The sequence below is a fragment of the Nelumbo lutea genome, chromosome 4 (genome assembly GCF_056320005.1).
Source record: "Nelumbo lutea isolate HS-2025 chromosome 4, American lotus-T2T, whole genome shotgun sequence".
Taxonomy (NCBI): domain Eukaryota; kingdom Viridiplantae; phylum Streptophyta; class Magnoliopsida; order Proteales; family Nelumbonaceae; genus Nelumbo; species Nelumbo lutea.
The window spans coordinates 38,663,200-38,682,424 of record NC_142687.1 but is presented as its reverse complement, the minus strand read 5'-3'; the positions used below and the strand labels follow the sequence as shown (position 1 = coordinate 38,682,424).

Below are 19,225 nucleotides of genomic sequence, written 5' to 3'. Positions count from 1 at the left end.
ATAGAGGAAAGGAACTAGGCCATCGAGAGCTTCAAGGAGTCCCCCGAGTTTCGCGTTCTGCAAGTTGAATATGGCTCGAGCTCCTATCGCTCTGGGTTCAAGTTGTGCAGGTACCTGGTCCCGCAGAAGTTCCCCGATCTCGATCTCGGTGCCATTACGATGTCGGGCTTAGCTCCCGGAGTGGCCAAGGCAGCGGACGAGGAGCCCGACTCGTTAGGGGAGGAGAGCGATGACGAGGTCGAAGTGGTGGACCCCTCGGATATGGTTGGTAGTCCTCCTGCATGATAGCTTCTTCTTTTTCTCTTCCTTTTTTTGAATCATGGATGTACACCCCGAAGCCACTGAGCTCGGGTCAGAACAAAATCTTTGTACCTGCACTTTTTTTGTGAATGAAATACCAATCTTTTGAGTATTCCTTTGTGTAAAAGATATTCTAAGTACAAATAACTTCCAATCTAGGCAACAAATGTGTAGATTACCCGAATTTTCGAGCTACCGAGTTGGACAATAAGTAAGGATAACCGTAATAGAAAATTTTCTAAGTGTTTGTTACCCCGAACTATCTGCAAAGGCTTAGTAGGGGCAACTCCACATAATGTATGGCGAGGTGAGTGACATCGCGGGGCATATACTCGTCCTGTCCGTGCACAGGCTACTTATTTGAATGCCAGTTTGTCCTTTTCGGGCCCGACCTGCCGAGGTCTTCGTCAGTTCGGTGTTTTTTGCTCTTAGGCTCTGGGAGTGACTTAAGGTTCACTCTTCTTGGTTTTGCCCACGTCGAAGAGGCGACTGGGTCTTGTAGTGCTTTAGCCCTTTGGCTTTTGGGAGCGACTTGAAGTCCACTCCTGGATTTTGCCCATGCCGAAGAGACGATTGGGTCTTATAATACCTTAGCACTTAGGCTTTTGGGAGTGACTCGAAGTCTACTCCTGGATTTTGCCCATGCCGAAGAGGTGACTGGGTCTTATAATGTTTTAGCCCTTGGGCTCTAGGAGCGACTCGTAGTCCACTCTTGGATTTTGCCCATGCCGAAGAGGCGACTGGGTCTTGTGCAGTATTGTGGCCCTTTAGGCTTTGGAAGCAACTCGTAGTCCACTCCTAGACTTCTGGGAGTGACTCTCTTTCCGCTCCCCTAGTTCAACGATCACAGGTAGTATCGCCTTAAATTGCTGATGTTCCAAGCTCGAGGTACCTACTTTCCTTCTAACGTTTCGAGCTCGTACGTACCTTCCCCGAGTACCCGCTTTACTCGGTAGGGACCTTCCCAGCTCGGTCTGAGCTTACCTACACCGTGCTCAGGCACCATAACTTTCCGAAGGACCAGGTCGCTGACACGGAAGTACCGCTTCCTGACCCGGGCGTTATAGTACCGAGCTACTCTTTGCTGGTAAGCTGCGGTCTGGATGTATGCGAGGTCTCGTACTTCTTTCACCAGGTCGAGGTTGGTACGGAGCTTGTTACCGTTTTTTCGTCGTCGTATGCCTCCAGGCGTAGTGTAGGTACCTCGATCACGGCTGGGATTACCGCTTCTGTGCCATAGGTGAGGTTGAAGGGGGTTTCACCCGTGGCAGTCTTGACAGTTGTTCGGTAAGCCCACAGTACGCTGGGTAGCTTGTCCACCCATAGTCCCTTAGCTTGGGCTAAGCGAGCTTTTAATCCACGGAGTATGGCTCTGTTCGTGGCTTCCGTCTGCCCGTTTGCCTGAGGGTGTGCTATCGAATTGAAGTTCTGCTGTATCCCCATATCGACACACCAATTCTGGAACTTAATATCTTCGAACTGCTTACTGTTGTTAGAGATAAGCACTCGGGGCAATCCGAAGCGGCATACTATGCTCTTCCAAAAGAAGTTTTGTATAGTTCGAGGTGTGATTGTTGCTAGGGGTTCCGCCTCTACCCACTTTGTAAAGTAATCCACCGCTACCACTAACAATTTCCTCTGTCCTGTTGCTGGTGGGAATGGTCCAAGAATGTCGATTTCCCACTGTGTGAAGGGCCATGGGCTGGTGAGGTACTTCAGGTCGGCTGTAGGTTGGTGATGGATGTTGGCGTGCCTCTGGCATTTATCGCATTTCTTGACAAGCTCGAGTGCGTTTGCCTTCATCGTGGGCAAATAATATCCTTGTCGTAGCGCTTTCTGGACGAGGGCCCTGCCCGACCCCCGGACGGGTTTGGACATTTTTATAGGCCCGCAGGCTTAAATTCGGGCCAAAAAGCCCAACCCGCAATAAATTCGAGCCGAGCTCGGGTTTTGTCAAAATAGCCCGGCCCGGACCGACCTAATATTAAACTTAAAATTATTTATGTGATTATGTCCATTTGAATAAATTTTTTGATTTAAGAATGTAAAATTGTGTTTTAAAATATAAAAGAAAGGGAAAAAATACCATCTTGTAGGCCCATTGTTCATTTAAATAGAAAAAAAATACTATATGAAATTTTAATTCTAATTTGAATAGGGAAAATTGTTTTTTTTTTCAATTTGGTCGAGCTTCTGGCTCGGGCTCGGGCTTCGGGCTTTTTACCAGGGCCGGGTTCGGGCCCAAGTTATAGGCCCGTTGGTCGGGCTGGGCTTGGGCTCGGACCTAGTATATTTTCATTAGTGACAAGTGAAAGCCCGGCCCGAGCCCGGCTGGACCCGACCCATGAACAGGTCTACTACCCCCCAAGTGTCCACCACACAGGCCTTCAGGAGTGTCGTGGAGAATGAGTTCAGCCTCTGAAGGTTGCAAGCAGCGCAAGTAGGGGAGCATGTAGGATTTTCGGTACAGCCGTTCGTCTATCATGACGTACTTGGACGCCTGTCGCTCTACCCTTCTGGCCGCGTTGCGATCTGCAGGTCGGGTTCCGTGAAGCAGGTAGCTCGCGAGTGGGTCAATCCAGCTTGACTTTGTTTGTGCAACAGGAGCGACCTCTTTTGCCCCCTCGAGAATGCTGGGCCGAGGTAGGTTCTCTTTGTACACAGTCCTCATGGTGTTGCTGCTCGTGATGGCTAACCGGGACAGGGCATCGGCCTCAGCGTTCTCGGACCTTGGAATATGCCTGATGAAGTATGATTGGAAGCTGCGTAGAACTTCCTTGACCTTGGCTAAATAAGCAACCATGGTGGGGTCGTGAGATTTGTAATCGCCGGTGACTTGGTTGACCACGAGCTGGGAATCGCTGCAGATAATGATGTGTTTCGCTTGTACCTCGTTTGCCAGTGTGAGCCCGACTAGTAGTGCTTCCTACTCTGCTTCGTTATTAGATGCCGCAAACACGAACTGAAGTGCGTACTCTAGTTTCACCCCGCTTGGCCCGTGCAGAATAGCATCGGCTCCGCTTCCTTGTTGATTGGATGAGCCATTTACATGGAGGATCTAGGGCTCCTCGTTCCAAGTTGGCCTTGCTCTAACCGGGGCCGGTGCCGCACTGGTCGAAGCCTCCTCTTTGTGGTCGAGCTTGTTACAGACTGTATAATTAAAATAGGAAGATGTTACAGATTGTATAATTAAAATAGGAAGCAAATACTAGGGAGATATGATGTTACAGACTGTATAACTAAAATAGGAAGTAAATACTAGGGAGATATGATTTACCTTGATTGTAGGACAGATTTGTAGGAATTTGATTAGTTTTCTTTCCTAATATATTCTTTCCTAACATAGAATTTGTAACTTGTATATATACATACGAGATTGATGAATAATACAACAAATTCTTCTTCTTCCTCTGTTTACTCTTATTTTACATGGTATCAGAGCTTCTAGTCTCTGCCTGCCCTTTTGTTTTTAAACAGTAGGTAGAGGAAAATTTCTGCGTGTTTCGGGTCACCTCCTTAGAGCAGTCAGAGCATCTAGTCTCTGCAAAGTCCGACAGTCAGCAGCCCTGTGCGTGTGTCTCACGCACCGCCTGAAGATTCTGCCACGGTCACATGCGCCGGCACATGGAGGCACATTTGTCGCCGGAATTTTTTTTTCGGTCATTGTCTTTTGGCTCACCTCGTCCTGTATAACACATATTTGTGCTTTGTTACGTGCATATCTCTTCCAGTGTTTTCAACAGGTGTGCTCTTTTGATTTTCGGTGTTCAAAATATTTTGTTTATTTGAATTTTGAGATTATCGCAGACAATAAATCATTAGTTATGTCGGATGTTATTCCAGTGATGTCAAAAATAACTGAGCATAAGCTTAATGGCTCTAATTATCTAGATTGGAGTAAAACTGTTCAACTATATTTGTTGAGTATTGCTATGGATAACCATTTGACTGATGACTCTCCTAATGATGACTCGAGAAAGTCTTGGTTGAGGGAGGATGCCCGTTTGTTCTTGTAGATACGCAACTCCATTGAAAGTGAGGTGGTTGGTTTAGTCACTCACTGTGGATTTGTTAAGGAATTAATGAACTATCTAGAGTTCTTGTACTCCGGAAAGGGGAATATTTCCCGCATTTATGATGTGTGCAAAGCCTTTTACAGGGTGGACAAAGGCGATAGATCTCTTACAAGCTATTTCATGGATTTCAAGAAAACATATGAAGAACTTAATATGTTGCTTCCGTTTAGTACTGATGTGACTGTTCAACAAGCTCAGTGAGAAAAGATGGTTGTTATGAGTTTTTTAGCTGGCCTACCTTTTGAATTTGAGACTGCTAAATCTCAGATTCTTTCCAATTCAGAGATCTCTTCTCTACAAGATGCTTTCAGCAAGGTCCTTCGTACTGAATGTTCTCCACCTGTTCAGTCTACTAGTGCCCTTGTCAGCCGCAATAATACATCTGAATCAGGGAGACAACAATACAGGAGTGGTAGTGGTAGGTCAAGTAACTATGACAGGAATACTAATACTTGTGGACAGGAGTTAGGAGAGATAGTGTGTCATTACTGTCATAAGCCAGGACATATGAAGCGGGATTGCAGGAAGTTGCAGAATAAGAAAACTCAGTCAGCCCATATTGCATCCACCACGGATACTTCTGAGAAGTCTGTTGTGATATCTGCAGATGAATACGCCAAATTTGCTCAGTACCAAGAATCATTGAAACCTCAATCTACTCTTGTTACTGCCATCGTCGAGTCAGGTAAACCCAATACATGTTTTGTTTCCTCTTCAAAATGAGTCATTGATTCTGGAGCTACAGATCATATGACAGGTAATTCAAGTTTGTTTTCTACCTTTCAGTCACATAAATCTACCTCTCCTGTTACTTTAGTGGATGGGTCAACATCTTGTGTTATTGGGTCTGGCACAATTAGTCCAACACCATCACTTCCTTTGTCATATGTTCTTAGTTTACCTCAGTTATCATTTAATTTAATTTCTATTAGCAAGCTCACTCGTACCCTTAATTGTTGTGTCTCATTTTTTCTTGATTATTGTTTATTTCAGGATCTTACGACGAAGAAGATTATTGGTAAGGGACATGAGTCTGGGGGTCTCTACATCCTTGATACACAAGTTCCAAGATCCATAGCCTGTTCTGGAGTTGTAACCCCTTTTGAAGCACATTGTCGGTTGGGCCACCCTTCTCTCTATGTGTTAAACCAAATATGTCATCAATTTTAGAATTTGTCGTCATTAAATTGTGAGTCTTGTCAGTTTGCTAAACACCATCGTCTTAGTTCGAGTCCTAGAGTCAATAAATGAGCTAGTGCTTCTTTTGAATTAGTCCATTCAGATGTTTGGGGTCCGTGTCTAGTTGAGTCCAAAACTGGGTTTAAGTATTTTGTTACTTTTGTTGATTACTCTCGTATGACATGGTTATATTTAATGAAAAATCGTTCTGAGGTGTTTTCTCATTTTTCTGCTTTCTGAGTTGAAGTTAAAACTCAATTTAATGTTTCTGTACAAATATTGAGAAGTGATAATGCTAAGGAGTACTTGTCAGAATCCTTTCAAACTTACATGCTTCAGCATGGCATTCTTCATCAAACTTCTTGTGTAGATAGACCATCTCAAAATGGGGTTGCTGAATGAAAAAATAGACACCTTCTTGAAACTGCAAGAGCTTTGTTATTTCAAATGAAGGTTCCTAAACCTTTCTGGGCTGGTACAGTTTCCACAGCACATTTTTTGATTAACCGTATGTCTTCATCTGTCCTTCAGGGTAAGACTCCTTATCATGTTCTGTTTCCAAATAAAACACTGTTTCCTATTGAGCCTAGGGTATTTGGGTGTACATGCTTTGTTCGGGATGTTCGTCCTCAGGTTACCAAACTAGATCCAAAATCTTTGAAGTGTGTTTTTCTTGGGTATTCTCGTGTTCAAAAAGGGTATAGATGTTATTATCCTACTCTTCACAGATATCTTGTGTAAGGTGATGTTAATTTCCTAGAAGATACACCTTTCTTTCCATCTACTCCTCATTCAAGTTAGGGGGAGGATGATGATTTGTTAATCTATACTGTCACATCATTTGGTTCACATCCTATTGAATCTACTCCTGTCAGGCCTAAGCCACCTACAATACATGTTTATTCTCGGTGACCAACCCCTCCGGATCCATGTCTTGCACCAGCTCCTTCGTCGGCAGATCCAGTCTCAATTGATCCTGTTCCGTTGTCATCAGAACCAGTCTCTAATGATGATTTTCCTATTGCTCTTCGTAAAGGTAAGCGTAAGTGTACTTATCCAGTATCTTCATTTGTGTCTTATAATCATTTGTCGTCCTCTTCTTGTTCTTTTATTGCATCTCTTGATTCTATCTCTGTTCCTAAGGCCGTTAAAGAAGCCCTTTCTCACCTTGGATGGCGTAATGCTATGATTGAGGAGATGAATGCTTTAGAGGACAATGGTACTTGGACCTTGGTAAATTTACCTGCAAATAAGAAGGCTATTGGGTGTAAATGGGTGTTTACAGTTAAAGTCAATCCTGATGGGTCCATTGCCTGATTGAAAGCCTACCTTGTTGCTAAAGGATATGCTCAGACTTATGGAGTGGATTATTCTGATACCTTTTCTCCTGTTGCTAAACTTCTGTCAGGTTGTTTATTTCTATGGCAGTTACTTATAATTGGCCCCTTCATCAATTAGACATCAAGAATGCTTTTCTTCATGGGGATCTTCAAGAAGAAGTTTATATGGAGCAACTGCTTGGCTTTGTTGCTCAGGGGGAATATGGGAAAGTTTGCTATCTTCATAAGTCTCTGTACGGGTTGAAGCAGAGTCCTTATGCCTGGTTTGGAAAGTTTAGTCAGGCAGTCGAGAATTTTGGTATGAAGAAAAGTAAGTCTGATCATTCTGTTTTCTTCAAGCACTCTGCTACTGGTATCATTTTGTTAGTTGTGTATGTGGATGATATTGTCATTATAGGGAGTGATACTACAGGGATTTCATCCCTTAAATCCTTTCTCCACACTCAGTTTCATACCAAAGATTTGGGAATGTTGAAATACTTTGGGTGTTGAGGTAACAAGAAGCAAGAAGGGAATATTCTTATCTCAAAGGAAATATGTACTTGACTTGTTGTCTGAGATGGGAAAGTTGGGAGCTAAGCCATGTAGCACTCCAATGATTCCTAACTTGCAGCTTACAAAAGATGGTGAATTATTTGAAGATCCTGAGAGATATAGAAGATTGGTTGGAAAGTTGAATTATCTTACTGTAACACGTCCAGATATTGCGTATTCAGTTAGTGTGGTGAGTCAATACATAGTAGATAGGTCGTTGGACCTGATCTACTTCCTTTATTAGTATCGAGTTGACCACCTCATCGCTCGCAGAGAGGCACAACTTTAAAACATCACCCTCCTTGGGTCAGGTTAGAACTGGGATACTAACTAGGTATTTCTTTAGCTCGTCGAAGGCGAGCTGGCACTCTTCAGTCCATTCAAAGTCTTTACTTTTCTTGATTGCCTTGAAAAAAGGCAGGCAACGATTTGCTGACTTGGACATGAAGCGGCTTAGAGCAGCCATGCAGCCATTCATATCTAGGATAGTCTTTATCTTTTCGGGGTTTACTTCGATGCCACGTTGGTTAACTATGTAACCCAGGAATTTACCCGAGGTGACACCAAAGACACACTTGTTAGGGTTCAATTTCGTACTATACTTGCATAGAATTTCAAAAACACATTGCAAGTCACTTATTAAATAGTTCGAAAATTGGGTTTTGACGACCATGTCGTCTACATAGCATTCAACCTTATTGCCGATCAACGGCTCAAATTATTTGTTGACAAGTCTTTGAAAGGTTGCCCTGGCATTTTTTAGCCCAAAGGGCATGACCTTGTAACAATACAGTCCTAGCTCGGTTATGAATGCTGTTTTTTCCTCGTCGGCGGGGTCCATTTTGATCTGGTTATAGCCCGAGTATGCATCCAGAAAACTCAGCAACTTGTGCCTTGAGGTCGCGTCCACTAGACGGTCGATCTTAGGGAGTGGGAAACAATCCTTCGGGCAAGCTCGATTCAGGTCGGTATAATCGACGCACATGTGCCATTTATCGTTGGCATTTTTTACCAGAACAAGGTTAGCCACCCAGCTCGGGTAATGGACCTCTCTGATGAAATCGGCTGCGAGGAGTTTCCCGACCTCATCGACTATCCTCCGGCGCTCCTCATTGACTATCCTCCGGGCATCTCTGCCGCGGACCATGCGAATATATCTAAAATTTTAAGTAAAAAGCTTACCAGCCGAGAGCAGAGAGGCTCCTCGATCGCTGCTCCGATCTGGAGGGTCCTGGCTAGATCTTCTGTTGAGGTCGGGATGTGGATCGTCCCTTCAGTTGGCGTAGCTCGCTCATCGAAATATTCCACTGGTCGCTCTAGCTCGAGGTCGTTTGCCAGCTTGGCTTTCCCTTTGAGGGTAGCAACATAGCACTTGCGGGACTCGAGCTGGTCGCCTCGCACTGTCCCAACTCCGAAGTCCGTAGGGAACTTCATAGCCAAGTAGTAGGTGGACACCACTGCACGAAGCGCATGGGTGATAGGTCGACCTATAATGGCGTTGTACGGGGAGGGAGTCGCGACCACCAAGAAGGTGTGCTAACCTCTCGATGCTAGGCTAGGTGCCGATCTCCACAGGTACTGAGATTTGCCCGAGGGGCATGACTTCTTCTCCGCTAAAGCCTACCAGTGGAGTGCTTGTTGGCTTGAGGTCGCCTTCTTGGAGCTGGAGCTTGTCGAACGCGTCTTTGAACATGATGTTTGCTGAACTGCCGGAGTTGACCAGGATACGCTTCACTTCGAAGTCGTTGACCCTCATCTTTATAACTAGTGCGTCATCATGGGGGTACTGGACCCCGCGTGCATCGTCTTCTACGAAGAATATTGGGTCTTTGGGCCTAGGTCGCTTCGGCGGATTCTACACTTCATGTTCCAGTTCGCGAACTGAGGACTTCCTTGTGGCCGAGGTGCAGCCCGCAACTATGGATCCGCTAGTGATCATGTTGATCATCCCGTGGATTGGTCTCTCCTTGGGCAATTGTCTTTGCGGTTGCTGGCTGCACCGGCTGCTGGGCTCGGGAGCATCTCTCCTCTTCTCCCCCTGCCGATCTACCTGGTTTTTATTACTTTTTTGTACAAAATCTTTCAGGTACCCGTGACGGATGAGCTCTTCAATCTCATCGCGGAGTTTTTTACAATCTTCGGTACTATGACCGTGATCTCTATGAAAATGACCAAATACATTTTTATTTCTAGTGGCTGAATCTCCCCTCAACCGGGGTGGCCACTTTACAAAAGAGGCATCCTTGATCGCCATGAGGATTTCCCCTCGCTTAGCGTTGAGGGGTGTGAAGTTCGTTCTTTCAACCGGGGGAGCTCGGGGATGAAAATCTGACTTGTTCCCTCCCTTGGTTGGGGACATGCTTTTCTTCCTTTTGCCGCTACCGTTGTTCGAGCCATGGTCTTCTCTCTTCCTTTTTTCTACTAGGGCTTCAAACCTTTGGTTCATCTCCTCTTCGGTCCCGATGAACTGATCGGCGAGCTTAAGGAATTCGGTGATGTCTTTGGGTTTGCTTGCCACCACATGCCATTTGAATTCCCTGTGGATGATTCCCTTCTTTGCTGCCGCGAGTCTTACAGCGGGATCCAAGTCTGGGATTAGCAAACAAGTATCGTTGAAGTGCTTGATGTAGCTTCGAATCGACTCTCCCTCCCTCTGGACTATGCTGAGGAGGCTTTCTTGTGACCTCTGACACTTCTTGCTGGTAATAAAATGCGAGGTGAACAACTGTACGAGCTGCGCCCAGCTTTTAACTGTCCCGGGCGCGAGGTTTCTGTACCAAGTGCGAGCTACCCCTTTGAAGGTCGTGGAGAAAGCAACGCACGTGCAAGCTTCTCTAGCCCCAGCGAGGTGCATCTGGGACTGGAAAGAGTCTACGTGATCATTGGGGTCGAAAGACCCGTCATACTTGTCCAGGGGAGGTACCCTGAAGTCCTTCGGCATTGGAGTGGCTAGGAGCTCGGAGGATAGTGGAGAGGGTATAGAGAGGAGGGGAGCGGTTTTTGTGATTCCTGAGCTTACCTCCTTCTAACCTTTGGGCTGCTCAGGTCAGCTAGGTCCTGCGAGCTGGCTTGGATCTACTGCTCAAGGTGCCTTAGCACGTCGCCTTCGCTACTGCTTGACTGGTTTCACAACAGTGCTACTGACCTCTGTGCTGTCAGATGGTGTCCTAGCCGGAAGGGATTCGGACGGTTGACGTTGGCTACTGCGGACAGAAAGGCTTCGTCTGGAGTTCGCAGCTAGGACCTCAAACCGGTTTCCTGCAAGTGAACCTTCAGGTTGCGAGGGTCGGGGTGGACTGGTTCTGGTGGGTCGAGTATCTCTCGACCTGCTTACTTGCTGGGAGATGGGAGGAACAACTTGTCTTTCCCCCCTGCCGTGAGACGGGACCTGGGAAGTCTCTCCCCGGCAAGGACGGCTGTTCTGGCGGTGAGGCTTGCTCGGGGTGATCGGACACTGAGGTGGGGTTGGTTGTTGGTTCTGCTGCAGTGGTGGGAAATTGCTGCTGGTACATGTGGTGCAGAACTTGCTATTGGTAATGCTGGAACTGTTGGACCTGCTGCATTTGGGCTTGAATAGCCCGTTCACATTGTACCAGGTCACTTAGTTGGTTCTACCCGACTCCAGGGGGAACCATAGAGGGTTCAACGGAAGTTGCACCCACTACAGGGGGAAGTGGGGCGTTCACGGGCACAGTTGGCTGAGGCACAGTCAATGCTGGGATCCCACCCACGGAGAGCGGTATGGTAAACTGACTTATGCAGACATACGGGAACTGAGGTTGCCCCCCGGAGACGTTTGCTTCGTTGTGTTGTCCGGCGTTGCTGGAGGAAGCCATGGATTTGATTATGAGTTTGAGGTTTTGGAATGGAGAGAAAAAGCTTTTAGTAACTAGTTCCCACAGACGACGCCAAATGATGTGGCGTAATCCGGCTGCTCTCTGCTGGAGACGATCTGGCTGCCAGCAACGACAAGTACTGAGGTTCCTGTAAGAGATGAGTCAGAGATCTCGGGGTGGCTTACCCGGCGGGGACACTCCGATGGCTAAGTTAGCACAGTAACAGATAGCTTGAAGATGATAACAAAGAATTAGAGAGCTCGAGAGCAGAGATTACACATTACCTTCATACATAAAAAATACCTTCGCTCCTGGGGGGTGGAATCTTTATATACTGAGTCTTGGTGAGTTGGTGGAGCAGTTCCTGGATCCTCGCAGTGATGGGATCCGTTTGTGTGTTTGGTGGGTAAAATGCCACCAACCGGTAAGATTGCCCGCTCCCGTCTGAATCGGGGAGTGGGTGAGCTAATATAGCCATTATAAGTCATAATCCCGTAAAATGCGGAGTACGGTGGTGAGCTCCTCGGGGTTGTAACGCGGAAGTCGGCCTGACTAGGTAGCGAGCTGCCTGGTGGTGGGCCGACTAGTGGCGAGCTTCCTGAGCTCGTGTTCTTTAGATCTGACCTGTTATGAATGCCGAAGTGCCTTGGGACCAAGGTGGTCCTGGTGTGACCTTGTGCCGAGGTATACTCGTCTCGAGGTAGTCTTGACCGAGGTGGTCCATGTGTCCGGGTTCGATCTGTAGTGGATTTGATATCGTTATCCTGGTCGCGATCCGATACTGGGGTGACTTCAGCTCGGGGTATCAGGGTACCCGAGGTTACCTTGTAGTGAACTGATCTGTCACTTGTGTCGAGTCACGTCCACGTGCTGATCTGATCATGTTGAGTTGTCACTTATGTCGAGTCACGTCCACGTGTCTCCCAATTATGAGGTCGGGCCAAATCACACTTCATCAGATGGAATTCAGATTTCCTTGATGGGATTGGATTTGAATTCTACTTTGGACAAACAGATACCATTTGTTTCCTTACATGATAATGGTTTTGCTAAACTTTTTTTTTTTTTATTTTTTGATAATTGGTTTTGCTAAACTTCTCCATGTCCCTTTTATGGACTGAACTAAAATTTGGAAAATTCTAGAAACAATGAAGCTATGAAATTTAAGGAGAAAATAGCTAATTAGCAGGGCTATAAATTGGGCTAAATCTTTGGACCTTTTGTCACCTTTCCCCTATGATGACATTAGGAGGAATTGGGAATTGGTGGCCAAAAGCTCTGTGGTGAGAGATAAGCCGGTGGTGGAGTGGAGACCTCTAGGCAACCCAGGGCCAGCAGGTATTGGAGTTGTCTTCAGAAACGCATGCACAGGGTCAGATTATTGCTTTATTCTGGTCCTATTGGAGTGGTGGTTCAGTTAGTGCGGATGCCCAAGCAGTGCTACAAGGAGAAGAGATTGCTAAAGAATAGATTTGTTAATTTAAATTGACTTTAAATTAGTAATTGGGTGCCTGAAAGAACCGGATACGGTGGCCTGGTCTTATATGGAAGCCTTGAGGAGATTTAAATGACTAACCACAAATACCACTTGTCAATGGGAAAGAAGACCGGCAAATGGGATGGCAGATTGTCTAGCTAAGCAAGGGGTTCATAGGAGTCAGCTTTTTTGGGTTGTTTTGAGGCAACAACTTGCACCTCTTTGAGGGAAGCAATTTCTGTGTACTTCCTTATTGATCTTTACTAATTAATAAAATTCTATTATTTATCAAAAAAAAATTAAAGAAGAAAATAGAGATGGCGAACTTCCATTACCTCCTTATTCCCATTCAGTATGCAATTGCACTGATCATGTGGACGCTTTTAATATTTCATCCTGGTATACATACTGTTATCTCAATAATGTTTGTATACTGGTGCCTTGTTCTGTGCCACGCTGAAATACAACTAAGGATTTTGTGTTGCTTCCTTGCCATTCTCAGCATTTCATCCTGTTCATGTTGCTTTTAGTTGGTGTCTAGTAATGTTGATCAAGGTTCTGCAACTATAGCTACTAGCTAGCCAGTGATTGTCTTTCAGTTAGGGCCTGTTGCTTGTTTAATGGTAAAATCTTGGACTGATAAGCATGAGAGTGTAACTTAAAGTCTGAGCATGACCAGTTAATGCTGAAATGCTGTAGATTAAGTCCTCCAGTCCATTCCTCCCAAGACCCTAGTTGATTTATGACACTAGTTTGGTGAAAAAGTGATGCGATTCCAATAAGCAAATTTCATGCTTGCTTGTTTTTCAATTGTTGTTTCAGTGGAATGATGAGTCCACACCAAGGTAGCCAATGTTAAGTAACCATATGGAGTTGATGAGAACCATGTATCCTTGCCCAGAGCTTTAATAAGTCTTGCACATTGGATTATTTCTTTCCACCATAGTTGTCAAGGCGACAAGGCACCCTTGGAGGCTCGCCTCGCCTAATCGCCAAGCAGTTTTCTATAGTGTGTTAGACAGAACTTTTATATTCTTAATTTTTTGAGGTTATAATTTTAAAATAGTTATTTTTAAACTAAAATATTCATTTTGTGTGTTACTAATTTCTTTTTATTATTTTCTTATTTGTTAGGGTTAAATCAACACAAACATTGCTAAATGTTGTATTGAACCCTGAAAGACTTCAAAACCTGAACCAACAAGTAAGGAAGAACTTAAAATGTTGTCTAACCAACACATTTACTTCTTTTTCTTTACTAATTTTATGTGTCTATACTATATACCAATTTTCTTCTTCCACCTTTTCTTTTCTTCTTTTCCTATAACAGAAATAGGGGTTCAGCCCTTATATTTTTTTAAGTTTCTTTTTTTTCTCATGAATATGTTGGAATATGTTGTTTTTCTATACTTTAACATGAAGTTTATACTTTTCTCATGAAAATTATGGATCATTATTAAGGAAATATGATTATGGAACCTAGGGAACTACCTTAGGATACATATTTTTACTTGAAAAAATCCATCGCCTAGGCGACTAGGCAACAAGGTGCCCCCTTGTTGCCTAGCCTTGCCTTGGTGCCTTGAAAACTATGCTTTCCACTTTAAACCATATTTTTTTGGTCTTTGATTTGATTTTTTAGAGCCTTCTACCTGCACCAAATTGCTCCTTGTGCAGTCCTTGGTAATCCGTTTTTTTTTTTATATGTAGTCCTTGGTAATCTATGCACAGGATTAGACCATAAAAACCCATCTAAGTTGACTTTAACCATATCATGCCATTAATTGGAGCTACTTTTCTATACTATTCTCATTTCTGATTTTGTCTTTTCTACTCTTTTCACTTGTCCATCTCAACCTCCTCATTTCAGTTAGACTCATTTTTTGAATTTGTTGTTTCTTGATTGTTCAATATTTTATAAATTATAGCAAGGCTTGTCTTATAACTTACTTAAAAACTTTCCTTTAGTCTCATTGGTATATGTGGGTCATATAGCATACCACTTTCGACTTTAACCACCTTACTCTGATTCTTTGGACAAGGTCTTCTTTAATGTTCTTTCTCAAAAAAAAAAAAAAAAGAACTTCTTTAACGTCTGTCTTATTATGAATGATCCAAGGCATCAAAAGTAGTTAATTTGGGTTGTTTTCATGATCATCAACCTAATTGCACCACCATTTTTACTAATAAGTTTTACTAAAATTGCGAGACATGTATTCTGTCTTTGTCCGACTTATCTTGAAACCTTTGATTTTAAGGCATTTCTCCATTATTCTAGCTTTGCGTTCAACCCGCCTTTGTTTTATCAGTTGATGCTATATTTTCAGTAAAAATGTACACCATCTTTATTTTTGTTAGTTATTACATTGTGAAAGTTTTAATACACTGCCTTATCTTACAGTGATTTATGAGATATATTTATATGGTCATTTGGCAGTTCTCTTTGCTGTGGAGAAATCACCAGTTAAATTTTTTATGGGAGAATTGTATTTTGGAAATTCCTTGCATAGCACAACAACCATTGGAAATGAAAAAGAGCGAGAAAGAGTCTATGATACTATCTTCCGTTTGCCATGGAGATGTGAACTGGTAAACTTTGCTCCTCTTATGGTCTTTTATAGAAAATATGGTTGATTGCTTTTAAGTTGTTTCTGTGCTAGCTACCTCTCTTTTTCACTTGTATTTACACTTGTGTTCTTATTTAACAGTTATTATTGGTAAAAAAGGGTATTAGTGTATTGATTATATAGAAGTTAAGCTCCCTTCTGCTCAAGTGATGCAAATGTTGTTTATTTTATTTACATTGAGAATGAAATTTGTGCCTTATTTTTGTTTGATTAAACTGGGAAATGTTCTTGCAGTTAGCTAAGGCTTATTACCTAAATTATCTGCTCACAAATGTGCATCAATTGTGTGTTTCTGTTGCATTTTTCTTATGTCCAGATTTTCTGGAGTAATTTGGAGGTGCTGACAGTTTTTTCTTGCTTCCAATCTTACTTTTTTTTTTTAATCAGCAACACAAAAATTGATTCATTAAAATAGAAAAGGAGAGATACAACAAGAAGTTGTGAAAATAAACAACAAACCGAAGAAAATAAACCATCCCAATAGTTACAAATAAGCCCAGAACATGGATTGTCTTTGAAGTCCTTTTTATGTACCAGAAGGTGCTTATGCAGACACCTAATTTAGTTTGATTTTTATAATTAATTATTGCAGTTTAGTTAATTTAGATTGATGTTAATAATTCCATTTCCATTATCTAAATTGAATGACTTGAAAAGGGTATTTCCAATAAAAGGGCTATTACCCTATGTTGGTTTTGACTATCTGGGATATTGGGAGGGGTATGCTTGATATGGACCTGAAGGGGCCTTTTGCCCCCTGGCCAGACTTAATTAGTACGCAGCTGGGTTGTTGCTTGTTTTATTTCAATGAATGATAGATCAAATGATTTATCTGGTTTGAGATATTATAGGTGGTGATTTAATGGAGGTCTTCTTGGAATTCTTGGAATTCTTTGATTCCTAAAAAGATAAATGCAAACCACCCAAAGGATTTTAGGCCCATAAGCCTAATTGGGGTTATGTATGAGGTAATATCAAAGGTCTTGGCAGAAAGAATAAAAAAGGTACTACCTTTTTTGATTTCTCTGAACCAAGGGGCATTTGTGTCAGGAAGACAAATTATTGATCAGATCCTTATTGCCAATGAATGTGTGGATTACAGAAAAAGACAAGGAGAAAAGGGTATGATTTGCAAACTGGATTTATAGAAGGCCTATGATTTGATGGACTGGGACTTTTTACTGGAAGTATTGAGCAACAGGGGATTTGGAGAGAGGTGGTGCATGTGGGTTAAGGGCTGTATCTCTTCATGTCACTACTCTATTCTAGTAAATGGGGTAGCCAAGGATTTCTTCCCGGCAAAGCGAGGATTAAGACAAGGGGACCCTCTTTCTCCTTTCCTTTTCACCCTGATAGTTGATGTGTTGAGTGTCCAGATTACTAGAGCCGATGCTAGAAATTTGATTAGAGGGTGGAGAGTAGGGAGGGAGGAAATAGTTGTAACCCACCTTCAATTTGCCGATGACTTGATTCTCTTTTGTGATGAAGATCCAGAGGAGTTGGAAAATTTAAAGGTCTTGGTAGAGAATTTTGAAAAGGTCTCCAACTTGAGAGTAAATTGGAATAAAAGCTGTGTAGCTGGAATTAATAGGCAAGAAGGTCGGGTGGCATGGTTGGCTAGATCTCTAGGTTGTGAGGTAAGTGAATGGCCCCTTAAGTATTTAGGCTTACCTTTGGGAGGAAATTCGAGGTCTGTTATCTCTTGGTACCTAGTCTTTCAACACTAGCAAATTTGCCAGTGTACTTTTTGTCTACCTTCAAATTGCCTGTTAAGATTGCAAACCAGATTGAAAAAATAATGAGAGATTTTCTGTGGGAGCTTGGAGATACCAAAAAGGATCATACGGTAAAATGGGAAGTGGTGTCTAGAAAGAAAGATAAAGGGGGTTTAGGGATTGGAAATATTAGAATAAGAAATGCAGCTTTGTTAGGCAAATGGTTATGGAGGTTTCCTAAGGAGCAAGAGAGTCTATGGCATAAGGTGGTAAGAAGTATTCATGGAATGGCAACAAATGGATGGGACGCTGGACTCGATCCAAGGGCTTCGCGTTTTTCCCCGTGGAAAGATATTGTTGGTTTCTTGCCTTTCTTCTATCATTTTATCAGGTATGATGCTTGTGTGGGTAATAAAATTCTTTTTTGGGAGGACTTGTGGATTGGGGAATCTTCTCTTAAGGATAGATTCCCGAACCTTTATTCCCTTTCTTTGAAAAAATCTCAATTTATCTCTTCTTTTCGTACTTCTGGGGGTTCTTGGGATCTAGAACTAAGGAGAAGTTTGAGGGACTCAGAAGTGGAGTCAGCAATTGATATTTTTTCTCTTCTAAGTTCAGTTTTTCTAGACCACTCCTCTCCGGACAGTAGAGTTTGGGCAGAAACTTCTATAGGTAGTTTTTCTTGTTCTTCATTTTTCAATGCTTTGGTCCTTCCTTCTAACCCGGTTTCCTCTTTTCCTGTTAAAGAAGTTTGGAGCACTCCAGTCCCCCCAAAAGTAAGGGCTTTTTGTTGGGAAGTGATTCTCCAAAAAGTCAATACCTTGGAGGTGCTTCAAAGAAAGAGACCAAATTGGTGCTTATCACCTCATATTTGTAGCCTTTGTTTGAGGAATGGTGAGACGGTGAGTCACCTATTAATTTCTTGTCCTTTTAGTACTCTAACTTGGGATTGATTCTCCTCTCTTTGATTGTAGGTGGAATCCTCCCACAAGTGTAGCGGATTTATTTGACCCTAGCCTTTTCCGACAACCAAAGAAGAAAGGAAGGGTGAGGTGGAGAACAATGAGGGCAGCTATCTTGTGGGCAGTATGGGAAGAGAGAAACAATAGGATTTTCCAAGGGAAAGAAAAATCAGCTCCTGAAGTTATTGAAGGGATCACCATCAAGGCAGTACATTGGCTGAAAACTCTTGACTTGTTCAAGGATGTCTCTATAGATGATTTGATTAGAGGCTGGAATATTTTAGCAAGATCTTCTACTTCATCACCTACCATACAAGCAGTTTGGTCCCCTCCTTTGCAGTGTCATGTCAAACTGAACTTTGATGGCAGCTCTATTGGGAACCCCCGACCTTCTGGAATAGGGGGTGTGCTTAGAGATGCGGAAGGAAAAATCCTAGCTCTGTATTCTGGCCCAATAGGTGTTGGGGACTCGCTTAGAGCTGAAGTTTTGGCGCTCCTCCAGGGGCTCAGATGGGTCAAGCAATTGGGTTTCCAACAGTTGGAAGTGGAGGGGGATTCAAAATTAGTAGTAGGATGGCTGCAACCAAACAGTTTGGGAATGTGGCCCTTTAGACAACAGGTAAGGGAATTATTGAGCCTCACAAGGGAGCTGGATGCAAAAGTGTATTTGTCTAGGAGGTCAGCAAATGCTTTAGCTGACTACCTAGCAAAACAGGGGGTGAATTTGGAGTTTTTGTTTTGTGCAATGTTGTAAGATTTTTGTTATTCAGGGGTCACCTTTTATTTTGGAAGGTGATAGTTGTTTCTTATGGTTTTATCTAATGAAAGTTACAGTTTCCTATAAAAAAATGATTTATCTGGTTTGGTAAATAAAAACTTGTAGTTTCTGTCTTATTTTTGTGTTATTTCTTTGTCATGGAGTTTCAAATATTAGCTCAATTTTTGCAGCTGATTAATGTTGGCTTCTTGGTCTGCTTGGACTCATTTCTGTCATTGCTAACTATCATGCCAGCAAGGGTACTTATGACCTTTAGGAGATTTCTGAATACAAGGTGTGTTGTCTGAACCTTTGTACAAGTTGACCTCATTGATATATTAGTTAATAAAAATGTAAAGGTGCTAAAATTTATGATTTATCTTCACATTCACTTATTTGAATATGCTTTTTAAAGGGAGTAG

At 43.0% G+C, this 19,225-nt stretch overlaps 1 protein-coding gene across 2 annotated transcripts in view; it reads left to right on the top strand.

Moving 5' to 3' along the window:
- The window catches only part of POD1 (POLLEN DEFECTIVE IN GUIDANCE-like protein), a 49,767-nt gene that overhangs the window by 4,060 nt on the left and 26,482 nt on the right, over positions 1-19,225 (top strand). For both annotated transcript variants that reach the window (XR_016113437.1, XM_088986777.1), the window contains exons 2-3: positions 15,180-15,331; positions 18,995-19,098. Coding sequence is in view for 1 of the 2 variants with exons in the window: in XM_088986777.1 (XP_088842903.1) it covers positions 15,180-15,331; positions 18,995-19,098 (256 nt within the window). In the remaining variant the exon portion in view is untranslated. The remainder of the gene's footprint in view (positions 1-15,179; positions 15,332-18,994; positions 19,099-19,225) is intronic.